The 14501-nt window shown below is 42.2% G+C and overlaps 1 protein-coding gene across 1 annotated transcript in view; it reads left to right on the forward strand.

The window, feature by feature from the left end:
• The window catches only part of TRPC5 (transient receptor potential cation channel subfamily C member 5), a 262565-nt gene that overhangs the window by 231702 nt on the left and 16362 nt on the right, over positions 1 to 14501 (forward strand). Inside the window, exon 7 of the mRNA XM_075184312.1 lies at positions 6431 to 6626. Coding sequence (XP_075040413.1) covers positions 6431 to 6626 — 196 coding nt within the window. The remainder of the gene's footprint in view (positions 1 to 6430; positions 6627 to 14501) is intronic.

Raw genomic sequence — 14501 nt, forward strand, 5'->3', positions numbered from 1 at the left:
GTGGGAGAAGAGAGAGGGGGAGGTGTGAAAGAAACCACTGTTCCACAGCACGTAGAATAAGGTGACAGGACCATTGGGTGGGCTAGTCACCAGAAGCACAGTGATTGCTGTGAAACAAATCACTTAGGTGATCCCTGGGTAGTGTCCCCTGTATTTAGACACCCAGGGGCACCATAATTATGTTCAGGAGTAGAAGCTCAGAGCCACTCTGATTGTCATTGTCAGTATTCACTGATAGTTGGAGTGATTCTGAGTCGGTGGCATGTGCCGCATAACCCCTACTTCTGGCCCTGATGATCACTATATCAGTACTTGGATCACAAGCAGTGCTAGGATAAAATAAATGTGTTTTAATATTTTGCAGCTGTAGTCCACCAGTTTATGAACAAAAGTCCTACAGATAAGAGCTATCACTGCTTTGACTTGGCTGCCTCATTTGTGCAGATCTTTTCACTTGAGCAATGATTACTTGCATGAGAAGCCTTTCGCTCTATGAATAGAGGATGGGTTAAGCAGTGTTCACCCAGTCCGTACAGTCACAAGCTGGTGCCCGCCAAATGATGTTCTCGCCTTTAAATGGCTATGAAATAACATGACGCAGGATGTCTCCATAGACCTTTGTCATTTTAGCTTGCAGATTCAAAGGAGAAGGCAACCGTGCTGACAAGTGAACTCTGTTTCTAAATCTGCACGAACACAAACTGTTCCTAGCAAAGTGAGCAGACACACAACACAAAATATCAACCTCTTGCAATGTTTCTCAAGAAATGTCTAAGTGAAAATGGCAGGCCACTCACCCGTGAAAAGCAGGATGCTGAGCTCACAGTTTTACTAAGTTACTTGCAGCTCAGCAGTAAATGTGTCCAAGACAGCTTGTCCATGACAGCTGTAATATTTGTGATAAAACACAAATCACAATAATTCACTGCATTGATATACATATACAAAAGAGAATGGATTGGGCGCCCAAATAGTGTGGTACCTTGAAAATAAATGCAATACTGATAGGAACTAGAATATGCGTACCAATAGATGGATTTATAACACGTATATTAAATATTTGTAAGAATATTTCAGATCTCATAGCAGGCTCAGAGCCAGGGTGGTCAAAAGTATATAGGACAGGAAACAGTGTATAAACCTCCGTGCTTATACCATATACACCAAACCCATCCAATAGTGAATGTGTGTACCAGAAATATAAACTTTATAGCTTATTTGTTTGTAGTCATGGAGTCTTCACATATTCATTGTCGCTATAGATTGGAAGTGTCTTTTCCATATACACACACACACACACACACACACACACACACACACACACACACTAGTAGGTAAAGTGTAATGTGGAGTGCATGCTCCCAGTGTTGGACTGGGGCATGAATGGCCCACCAGAGGGTGTGTAGCTAGGAGGCATGGCAGCCACTAGAAGGGGTGTGGTCAGTCATAGATGACATGGCTAGCATCATAGTAGGTAACATAAAGAATGCTATGTATAATAAGAGTGCACAGTGTGGATCCTACCCCATAGTTCACGCAGCATCCTGACTGACTGGAAGAGTCATCCAAAATAGGGTCTGACCCACCAGAATCAGTTAGCAGATTGTCCTGCTCTCTTCTACCTGTTGTTGTTTTCACGATCTGCTGCTGCTCATGTCTTAAGCTCAGTAGCTGTTTGTCTGGACCCTGGAATGTTGGGGCCCTGTTTGGAAAAGCAGATAGGCACATGAAATATTGAATGCCTAGGAAAGAGTGAGCCCACTAGTTCTCCCTCCCTGCAACCAGCCTGGATATTAAATTAATAGCATTCAAATTTGATTGATAAACCCATTTTCCTCCCCCCCAAAACTGCCCAAACATTAAATTAATAGTATTTACATTTAATAAATAGACCTATTTCCAACCATTACATTTTTAGTATCTACATTTAGTAAATAAACCTATTTCCCTCCTTAAATAGTCCAACATTGAATAACTAGTGATTTAATACATAACCCTCCTTCTCCCCAGACTCAATTATTAGCTCACCCATACACTTAATAGTCCCACTTTAAATTAATAGGCACCACCATTAACTAGTTCTCACCATAATTATTGTAGAACTGGTAGATACTGATTATTTCAGAAATAAACATTGTAAAACAGCATAATAGACAACATTTTGATTTGAGTGGTGCCAGGTCACTTCCTGACTACATAGGAAAGGTTTGTTCTTGTAGATTAGAGTTCACTATCAGGAATGGCCCTCTTGTGAATGTATACATACCTTCTAACCTCTCTGATTTAGGTGGGACAGTCCCGATTTGAGGACTCTGTTCTGCCATCCCGATCGGCACAGCTTTGTGGGAATGTTGGGAAGTATTCTCTGTTTACTGCTGATCTCTATGGGTGTCATGCATACTGATGTATATGGCAATAAAGGTGGTAGGATAGGAGGGAGGAGAGAAAGAGCCTCTTCCCCAATTACATTACATTAAAATCACCCTCCTCTCTCCACACTTACCTTCTTTCTTCCGGTGCTACATAGGCAGTATCCTCTTCCTGGCTGTACACATGGAACGGTGCACATGTCATATGGTGCACACCCAACATGTGATAAGGTCAGCAGAAGAGACAGGAGGGAGTGAGGGGAAGAATGAATTGTAATGTTGATTCGCAGTCACAATCAATAGGATGGCCTGTTAGTTATCCTTAAGGCAGGGGGCGGGGCCATCGGGTAGAGGGCTCACTGGGGATTTCCCTGGCACCCTGGTGGGTCCCCGGCTGTCTGACTCTGAATGCTCCTGGTAAAAGGGGGTGAAGATTATGCGCTCACCTCCTGATGGTTGCAGGAGCTGCAAACAGGACCAGGGATCCCTCCCTAGTAATACAATAGCAAGCAAAAATTATCCTGTGCGCTCACTGACTAAATAGTTAAAATACTAATATGTATTGTATGGTGTACCAGATGTATGGTAGTAGGTAACCTCTACTGATTGGACAATACTCTATGGCATAAAAGATCTCATTTATTAATCCCTATACATTTATTAGCTGAGATAAGATAAAAGACAATTGAATAAACAATTCTAGAACATATGAATACATGTACTTATACTGCGCTGAAAAGTCCAATGTCAGGATAAAGCAGGTCAATAAAATAGTTCTAAAACTTATAAAAACATATATTTAGAATAAGCTAATGCCTACAAATGCCTACATAAAATCACCTTTATCCTAGACTCCTGCTTCTCTTTGCCTGTCTGTCACTTCTGGAGATCACTGGCCTCCAGAGTCTGTCTCTACCTGACTTGCAGTCACATGGTCTCAGCTGAGGCCCTCCCTTATGACCCTGAAGAACCCCTGTTCTTACAACATACGTCCCAACTTTTGGCTTTGTTCAATCAAGACAAATAGTGTGTGCCACCATACAAAAGTACTAGGCTGCTCTCAACTCCTCTCCCCTACACTAATGGCTGAGTGTCTCATTCTATATACTTTCACGCTTTTCACACACACATCACCTTAAATTAGCGAGCTTGGTGTCTGTCTATGAATTAACACACAGCTACCAACTGAAAATATACAGGTGCAAAAGGATTTTTTTTTTTATATGCCCCCCATCTGCCTAGCTTCTCCCATCAGAACATTCAAAGTTTACCATCCTAGCAGACACCACCATTTTGCCATGCAAATTTCATGTGCTTGCCTAAGACGAAGTGTAATTCTGCAAAAATAGGCTCCTGAATAGTGATGGGAAATCTAGTTAATTTTGGAAATTAGTTCATTCTGATCTAGTTCAGTCAAAAGATTAGCTCAAAAGATTATTTCATTTGGCTCATTTGACTCATTGAGTTCATTTAGCTCAGTTAGTTCAGTTAGATCACTGGCTCTGGAACACTGCTGAGAGGAGTGATTGGAGACATAGATCTAGTCTATTACACATACTGTAGGCATATCTACTGCTACCTCATTAGGGGGTCTATTTACCAATGACCGCATAATATGAATGAAACTTTTCAATCCTCATCGCATAGATGCGGATTGAAAAGTTTCTCATATGTATTAAAAAATCAACACAGGAACAGCCGTTCCGAAAAACGGCTGCTCCTGTGAAGATTAACACTTACCTCTCACTGAAGTCTTCTCTTCTCCTCCCTCTGCGGTGCTGCTCGCCCCTCTTTCAATCCCTGTGCGCCGACCAGTAAACTCGGGCATGCGCACAGAGATCCCTGTCTGACGGAACCTTTGGCAAGTGTGAAGGGATCACATGATCCCTCCACACATGCGCTGTGCAGCCCAGCGCTGTTTTCAGTGAAACTTTCTAATTATGGTAATGTACGCCAGCTTCAGATGGCGTACATTACCATGATTGAAAACTAAGTATCAGTCATTGATACATAGCGTTACTGAGCACTCCCCATACACTGTTATGGGGAGTGCTCAGTAAACCGATGAGATATCTGCTGCGATGCTGCAATAATACATAGTAATTTAGTGGTAAGTCCCCGAAAACTGCTGTTTTCGGGGATTTACCTCTAAATTAGAGGGGAGAGATCTTTGATAAATAGGCCCCTTGATGAGTTATAGTCCTGTTAAAATTATCAGAAAAGTTTAATATGTCTGATCATTTTTAATATTTTAAAAAGGGCAATCACTTACACAAAAACTAGTAGTGACATGTTGAGCTCTGCAAAGTTAATTACATTATTTTTATACACTTTCGGACAAATAGTGCAGCGACCTGGCTGGATGATAAGCGACAGAGCAATGAGACAAACACACGGCAGTTCCTAGCACAACTAGAACACATTGGCACACAGCAGTGGCAGAAAAGAAAAAAATCAGTGTACAAATAAGCTATCAAGTATTTGTGTGCTGCATGAAAAAACAGTCAGTATTTAACTTATGTGCAAAACAGAATACTAATTTGCACACCTTGCATTGTAACATGGTTTTGTCCAGGAGACTGAAATAAGAAGTTTCTCAAGCTAAGATCCTTAATGAATCAGGCCCCTAGTCTTTAGGAGAGATTTGTTTTAGGTATGTTATTATACTCTTAGCTGTCGGAATAAATAGTGGTGCATGATAGAACTTGCAGTTTATATTTAGAAGAAAAGCATTATCACACTCCTGACCCTATTTCCTTATATACAAATCCACTATAATTAATTTGTACATCTCAGCCCACTAGGACTTGAGGCAGAGTTATTTGTATATACAAGTGCTTGATGTATGAAGCTCTTTCTTTTAGATTTTGCTCCTCTTGATTGCATTGTCTTAAAATGATATTAAACACAATTCCTAAATCCAGACCATGTGGCTAATGCAGAACCTGTACCTCCCAACTACACTGATTGCAACAGGACTGTACTGATTTGCAATCCAAGTAAGGGCTAGGGATTGTGAGGAAATGGATGGAGCTTCATAAGAAATTGGGTGTAGTTGGATGGATTAGGGAATGTTTTGTGTGGAATGGGACACAAATGCCTTGCACAAATCTGGGGTGGGTTTACTGTGTCCTGTTTTGCCTGGATAAACCTATGGATTAGGGCAGTGTTGGCTAACCAGTGACACTCCAGGTGTTTGTGAAACTACAAGTCCCAGCATACTCTTCCAGCAATAAGCTGCTATATATTGGCAAAGCATGCTGGGACTTGTAGTTTCGCAACACCTGGAGTGTCACAGGTTAGCCAACACTGGGTCAGGGCAAAACACATGGGTTGCCATTTAAAAGAGACCCAGATGATCTTCTCTTTGCATATCTATTGTGTAAATCCAACTAATAAACTAATTGTTAATCATGTTTTAATATTTTTTATTCTATTTTATTTTACTTTATATTGTAGAGATGCTTGGGCTCGGTTTTCAGAAAACCGAGCCCACCTGAATTTAGGGGATCCGGGTATGGCTCGCGAGCCGGCTCGGTACTTTCGCGCGTCCTTGGATCTGAACCGAGGCAAAACGTCATTGTTGCATTGTGGAATCTTGCGGGTTTTGGATTCCATAAGTACCTCCCTCCCTAGGAGATCTAGCGCCATTGCTCACACAGGAACATGGGTAGCAGTGTTCTTGTCACTCTCCAGTCTCCAGTACCATTGCTCATACAGAAACAGCAGGGTAGCAGTGTTCTTGTCACTTGGCAAAATTGACTGGAAATGACTGGAAATTAATGTTATTGAGGTTAATAATTAATGTAGGAACAAAAAAAGAGCCAAATTATGTGATTTTAGAAAAAAATAGGGATTTTAGAAAAAAATAGGGATCCAAAACCAAAACACATGAGGGTGGTTTTGCCAAAACCAAAACACGGGGGTCAGTGAACAATTTTACTTATTTGATGCTTTAAATACAACAATGGGGTTTTATTTCATGGTGACAGTTCCAATTCTTTGCACTTTATTGTATGCTCTTCTATATGAACTGATGAACTTTTTTTTATATATTACAGACTTTTTGAGACCTTGCAATCCTTGTTCTGGTCAGTATTCGGTCTCCTGAACTTATATGTCACCAATGTGAAGGCACGTCATGAGTTCACAGAATTTGTTGGAGCCACCATGTTTGGAACATACAATGTGATATCCTTGGTTGTATTACTTAACATGCTGATAGCCATGATGAACAACTCCTACCAGCTGATTGCTGTAAGTAATGATCTCACGTCCTGTTTCTGTGTTCCCTCTGATTATATGGGGTTACATTTTGCAAGCAGATGCCACATTCAATAGTGATTAATGAGTCTGCAAACATTTTAAATGGTGTGGTGCATTGCATTGCTTTCTTACAGACTTAAGATGGTATTGTTAAAAATGATGAGAGGTTGGTTGGAGCTTCTCATGAAATTAATAACAGCTGTACTGTCAGGCTATGAGACACATTTTATTTTATATTTACTCGGTGTACGTTAAAAGTGTTCACTACTTCTGGGCAAGCCACATTTTTTTAGCTCCCCAATGTAGCCTTGCAGCAGCAATCATTACCTGTACTGATCCATCCAGGGGCAAACGCAGGATTTGTAGAGGGGAGTTTCCACACCACGCCACCAGTGGGCGTGGGCAGCATGCATGGGGGCGTGGCTTTAATTTTAGACAGTGTTTGGCTGCTCTCCAACTCTTCCTACCCCCATAATATACATGGGCAATGCTGCATGCACTACTGTTAGGTGCACGCAGCTCTCCCTTTTCAAGCAGAGCTGTATGAAGCGGGAGCAGGGTCCAGCCACCTCAATTATACAGTGTCCCAGTCTTGGAGGGGGTTTTCCAGGCACTAGGAAACCCCGCCTCGGTCTGCTTATGACTGACGATATTAATGCTGACAGGAAATTAAAAATGCAGCATTTAAGGTGTGTAGTGAATGTAGCAAGGGCCTGGAGAAGAACTGTGCTCAATATAATTTCCCACTACATAATCAGTATACCCCTGTTTTAGCAGCTTGAATGGCTATGATATGTCCAGTCCACCACCACTGGCAGCTCTCCTATTCTTCATACTGTCAGACACAGGTGACCGGTGACAGGTCATATGATGTGAGTACCATGGGCACCCCACCAAAAGGATAAATGGGGGGTAGTCCTAGTTAAAGAGGAAGGTTTATCGAAACGTGGGCAGCTATTATTATTATTATTATTATTATTTATTTATAGGGCGCCACTAGGTATCCGTAGCGCCGTACAGGGACAGACAGAAATACAGTACAGGGTGAGACATCACGGAACAGTTAACAAAAAGCACAGTAACTCGGAAGCTCAAATTACAGCTAGATGACAGGCGAGAGCCCCAGCGGGGTAGCTAGAGGGGTAGAAGGGCCTCACGGAAGAGACAAGGAGCTGAAGAGCAGAGTTAAGGTGGTGGAGAACAGGAGGAGAGGAGGCCCTGCTCGAAGGAGCGTACAACGGGGAGTGTAGGACGGACAGAGACGCAAGGGTAGGAGGAGGAAAGGGGGAGAGCGGAGGCAAAGACAGAGGGGAGGGGGGGAGAGGAGAGCGACGAGGAGGGAGGTAGGTGGGAGACAGGAAGGAGAGCAGTTAAGTGGGGGACTGGAAGGCTATAAGGAAGAGGTGGGTTTTTAAGGCCCGTTTGAAGCTGGACAAGTTGGGTGAAGTTCTGATGGAGCGGGGGAGCTGGTTCCAGTGGAGGGGGGCAGCACGGGAGAAGTCTTGGATGCGAGCATGGGAGGAGGTGACCAGGGGAGAAGAGAGGCGGCGGTCATTGGCCGAACGCAGAGGGCGGGATGGAGCATGGATGGAGATGAGGCTGGAGATGTAGGGAACGGTGGAGTTGGAGAGGGCCTTGAAGGTAAGTGTAAGGAGCTTAAACACGATTCTGTAGGGGAAGGGGAGCCAGTGAAGGGATTGGTAGAGGGGGGAGACAGAGGAGGAGCGGCGAGAAAGGAAAATAAGCCGAGCGGCAGCATTGAGAACAGAGCGAAGGGGGGCGAGATGAGAGCTACTTTAATTTAATTTAGAGGGATAAATTCAACAATTATTTTGGTGATACTGTACTTACCGTTCAATTGGTGAAAACATGTAAACTTGGAAAATTTAATTTTGCTTTTTAATGTTGAAAACTTTCCAATGACCATAGTAGATGAGCATGTAGACACATTTGTTAACAGCATTTTTATTATCGCTCAGTGGGCTATTAGAAATAAATAGAGAGCCTGGAGCCGTTTGACTTAATGGTTTAATTCTCGTCTTCATTTATCTCAAGTGAGCACTGACATTTCCAGATAAGAAAGCCAGTAATGATGTTCCCTCACAAGTCATTCTGTCCATTTCAAAACTGACATTTTAAAACTTTATGTTAACAGAATATTTTTGTTGAGATGGGGTTATACTTATAATATGGTCTTGGTTGACTGCTTATGATTACACTGCTAAGGATGACTAATTATAAAAATGTTGTTGTGCACTGTTAGGATTGCAATCCATTGTAGAAGTGGCCACTGTTTGCTATCTTTGGGTTATCTGCAGTGTTCTGTCTTCATTTTCTATTATTACCTGACTATCTTACTCCACATATATCCTCAAATGAATTTGTGGTTTTACAATATTAGCCTTAGTAAACAGGCTGTGATTTTTTTCAATTGAGTCAGGGGTGTCTCTGTATGAGCCTAGGTGAGTACTTCAACTGAGGTGGTAGAATGTCAAGGATGGCGGGAGGCAAGTGAAATGAAAATGATTAGGATTAATTCTGTTTAATTTACTTGTTGGCTAGGTTGCTTTCCTGCTTTTGCTTATACAGTGTCGCTGCTCCATACACTGATATCTGGGGAGACACACAGTGACAATAGAAGGTACAGGAGACAGGCTCTCAGTGTATCTCTCCTCTGTTCCCCATACAGTACCTCCCGCTATCACCAACATACATTCCATTGACCCCCTTGTGTTCACTTGCAGTGAACACGAGTAAATAGAGCAGAGACAATCCAAAAGATGCCGCCTGCTCTATTACATTCACTGTCACCACTTCTAGGCGCAAGTGGGTATGAGATCATTGAAAGCAATACCATACCAAAGCCAGTGGGTAACTAACCTAAGTGCATTCTGGCCTGGTGTCTCTTCAGAAGCATGTGGTGTCACTTACGTTCTATAGATGATATATAATTGTCTATCACTGTGATAGGCAGCTAGAACATGTTATTATTTTATTACCATTTATTTATATAGCGCCACTAATTCTGCAGTGCTGTACAGAGAACTCACTCACATCAGTCCCTGCCCCATTGGGGCTTACAGTCTAAATTCCCTAACACACACACACACACACACACAGACAGAAAGACAGACTAGGGTCAATTTGTTAGCAGCCAATTAACCTACCATTATGTTTTTGGGGTGTGGGAGGAAACCGGTGCACCCGGGGGAATGCCACGCAAACACAGGGAGAACATATAAACTCTACACAGATAAGGCCACGGTCGGGAATTGAACTCATGACCCCAGTGCTGTAAGGCAGAAGTGCTAACCACTATGCCACTGTGCTGCCCCAGTTCTCAGTTTAAGTCCTCTATTAGGGCAGTGTCTTTAACCCAGGCTTGCTGGGAATGTTAAGATCAGTCCATCAATCCAGTAGTGCTTAGGGATTGGTAATGCTGTTTTCAATTGCTGAAAGAATTGTAGAACCATCTCTGGATATAGTTGACAAAATTCCACACACATTTTCCTTGGTGGGCAGTTACTTAAATATTCAATGCCTCACCAGCTATTAGGTACTCAAGAGACTTCCAAAAGTGAAAGCTACATGGGTGCAGTATAGGCAGGCGCGGGCTGGGAGAGTGATGGCCGGGGGGCACACAGACGGCCGTATCACATAAAACGGGATGCGGCCGCGTCATTGATGACGCGGCCGCATCCCCTGTCATGTGGTGCGGCCGCCTGTGTGCTGACGCGGCCGCATCTGATGTAATCAGATGCGGCCACCGGTGAAAATTTTCTATATTGCACCCGGGGGGCGGCTGGCCGGCCGGCCTACCCCCCGGCCCTAATAGCGGTCTGACCGAGCGGCCCGGAGGGGCGTTGCCCCCCTGCCACCAGGGCCAGCCCGCCCCTGAGTATAGGCCACAAGAATGAGTTTGGTAGTAAATTGTTACTATTTAGATGAGAGATTCACCTAAATGTTGTGTCATAATGTAAACATGATTAAATATTAATTTCATGTCATATTGCCATTAAAAAGAGACCCAGTAATGAGTGAAAATGAGTAAGTGTTTGGCACCATCTGTCTTATATGTGTGATGTGCTCACAGCCTAGCAGGTATCTTGTTTTTAATACAAACATGGCCTGTCCTCAGCATGTAAAGAAAGAAGGTGTGATTCAGTGATCAGCTTACTATTGATTTTTCACTCTGAGAGGAAGTCATGGTAATTATGTTGAAACTGCTCCCTGAAAACATAGTCCAGTCCTTTCTCTTTAGTATATGTACCATGTTATCCAGTATCAGTTCAGACCCTTTATACACACAACATCAAACAACTCTTTATTTCTGCATGGCTTCTTTTAATTGCCTGACCTCGTTTGCATGAACAGCCAAATAATACCTTTTTATCTATTCTCCAGTAGCCATCTATCATAACATATGGACATATTCTTATTGGCACGGCTCCCATGCTCATTATTTGTTCAAAATCAGGATGATGGCTAAAATATAACTTGTTATCCGAACAAATTGTCTCTTTATAGAGCGAGAATAAATGTGAAGAAAAAAGTAGTGAACCTTTTTCTTCTGGACCTGAAACTAAATGCGCTGTTTGTATTTAAAAATATACGTTTTAATTAGCTGTTTTATGAGAGTAATCTGCAGCGAATTGTTAGAGATCATTTAAAGTATGCTTGTCAAACACAGGCATCCATTTTGTGAGTCAATCCAATATTCAGCCATTTTGTGAGCAAAAGCAAAATTCATGACAATACAGAAGAGACATTCCCCTCGCTTTGTGCCTAATGCCTTAGTGATGTCACGGTTTCCTAGTCAATTTACAGGTTGTGTTCTCAGAAGTATTGGTTTTGCCCACAATATAGCAGCCCTACTGTGTGTTGGTGACTTGTATACATTATGTAAGTGTCATATTTTCTTTATCAACATTTGCTGCACTTTGTTTTGTATTGGCATTAAAAGGGTGTAGACACAAAACACTAGGAACTGTAAGCTCCACCCAATCCTTTGGCACCATACGGCCCACACTAATCACTAGAACATTCTTTAGCTTCACCCTATTCACTAGAACAGTTTCTAGTTTCACCTTATTTAATAGAACATTCTCAGTTTCATAGAGAACATTCTCAAGCTTTACAAGTCCTGCTAAAGAGCAGAACATAATGGTATTATGCCCTCCTTAGATCAGCACACAGATCATCTGGTGATCTTTATCCCTTAATTAATGGTTCTTCCCAAATAAAAGAAGAACTATTTTGATATATACACGGAGTACATAGCTATCAGGCAGGGCTGTTGCAAGGTTTCTTGGCACCCTAGGCAAATTTTCAAACTAATGCCCCAACCCTCCCCCCTCCCGTGCACGCACACAGCCACACACACCTACCTGTCACACACCAGATGCCCACTTTCCAGACCCTTACACATTTGTAAAGAAAGAGAAGAAAAAAAATTAGCCTTACCTCCGCCAGCAGTCCAGATGCAGTGATGTTTGATGCAGAATGCTGTCCAGACTCCACTGATGCCCTGGGAAAAACGCAGGATTTCTAGAGGGGAGGTATCCAGGTCTTAGATTGCGGTACAAAAAATTTGACACAATACGCTTACAACAGATAATTGTTAGTGATTATTAGATGATTTGAGTCCTAACATGTCCCTGCATCACACTCCTGCCCCCTGCGTCACACTCCTGCCCCACCTCTATCGCAGTGCCCTCCCCCTCAGTACACTGCCTCAAATCCCTCCTTGCAGCACAATCCCCACCCTGGCAGCACAATCCCCCCCCCCCCTGGCAGCACAATCTCCCCCCCTGGCAGCACAAAATTCCCCCCTATGCAGCACAAAATCCACGCCGGCCGAACATACCTTCCACAGCCGCCCGCCACCGCAGAGCAATGTAGAGGACATCAGTGGCGCCCTCCAGAGCCTTAAATCACTGATGACATCTCTGACAGTCGGCTGAATTTCTAGATTCACCTGATCAATTGACTTAATTCTACTAGCTACCAGATAGGAAGTCTGCTCTTCATCATTATCACCAGAATGCTTTCTACTTTGAATACTAGCCACCAGTGAGGACTGTGTTGTAATCAGCTGAATGAGGTTTGGGACAGACAGAGGCCCTGCTTTACAACAACCAAAGTGTGCGGTGGTATGTCCGAGTCTGCCACAAAAACACTCATGCACAAAGTATATAATTTAAAAATAGTTTATTCTAACATATAAAAAAAACATATTAGGTACAACCAATGTGGGCTGTTATCGGTGCCAAACCAATTATTAGCGAGGTAGGTGCACCTACCCGCCAACCAGATAATATGTGTACCAGTCCAGCAACTGTATAAGAGCCATTCCACTCTATTATTGTAAAGATTGTGATATGATTTTCACGGGATATCCAAACCCTAATATTAGGGATAATAGTATGGAGAATACAGTGATGTATTTGGGAGGTCCAACTCCGGAATAACTGGTGAGATCCAATACGGAATGTCAAAGGTAACAAAAAGTCTCTTACCAATTATGGCGATGTATTACAAGACCGGTACCTTGATATGTACTATGTACTGTATACCCTAAATGGATCCTCCTCTTCTAGATGCAGATATTATACGGAGCTCCGTGTATAGCTCTTAATCTCACCACATCAACTCCAAACACTAGCGTGCTTTACAGGTAGTAGATTTCTTTTTTCCCTATAAAAAATTTGTTGAGTTTTATTTGCGGTATTCAAAAACAGGAATAGGGAGGGAAATAGATATATAATATAACTTCAAACTTGAACATTTAATTCATAAACAAAAGATAATTGGTCATATATTGTACATGAATTCTGATAAATCTGTATTTAAAGCACAGGATGGGTGGGGAGGTAGGGAGATTTAGCGGGGGATAGAAGGGAGGGAATTAGAGAGATAGATAAAGCTATCATTGTATTTAGAGTGGTGGGAGTTAAAACATAATTAGCAAGAAAATAGATTCAAACTAAGGTATTAAGCATTGAAATTCAGAAAATAACAGCCAAGGGAAGTAAGTTTTTAAAAACGGATTATGCGTATCGTTAATTGTACTGGTCATTGATTCTAACTGATAAATGTGCTAATTTATGGTTTTCAAAGAAGGTCTCCCTTTTTCCAAAATGCTGTTTATTAAGCATTTAAAATTAGTTTGATTAATAATTTAAAGGTTTTATTTATATATCTGGGATGGGGTGATGTAAAAGAACATAAGAAAGGCATAATGGAACTTCAACCACCTCAAGCTATTCTCCTCCTAATTATTTCAACTTTCTGCCAGCATTTAATGTTTAGTCAGTTTCATAACTTATGGAATAAGAGTCATGTGGGTAGCATGGTGGCTTAGTGGTTAGCACTTCTGCCTCACAGCACTGAGGTCATAAGTTTGATTCCTGACCATGACCTTATCTGTGAGGAGTTTGTATGTTCTCCCCGTGTTTGCGTGGGTTTCCTCCAGGCACTCCGGTTTCCTCCCACACTCCAAAAACCTATTGGTAGGTTAATTGACTGCTGATAAACTGCCCTTAGTCTCTCTCGGTCTGTGTGTATGTTAGGTGATTAGATTGTAAGCTCCAATGGGGCAGGGACTTATGTGAATGAGTTCTCTGTAGAGCGCTGTGGAACTAGTGGCGATATATAAATTGATGATGTTGATGATGTCCCAAATTTCTAATGCAGGCTGTGCAGGGAAAAAGCTGACTTTCAGTTGTGTGTTCTGGCCCTAGACACAAGCCTGATGTGCCAAATGCTAAAATACAGCCACATGCATTAAAAACAACCAAATAAAGAAAACATGGAAAATAAATCAGCTTAAAAAATAGTTGTGAAGATATTGGCAATCTATTTTTT

This window comes from Mixophyes fleayi, chromosome 9 (assembly GCF_038048845.1).
Source record: "Mixophyes fleayi isolate aMixFle1 chromosome 9, aMixFle1.hap1, whole genome shotgun sequence".
Taxonomy (NCBI): domain Eukaryota; kingdom Metazoa; phylum Chordata; class Amphibia; order Anura; family Limnodynastidae; genus Mixophyes; species Mixophyes fleayi.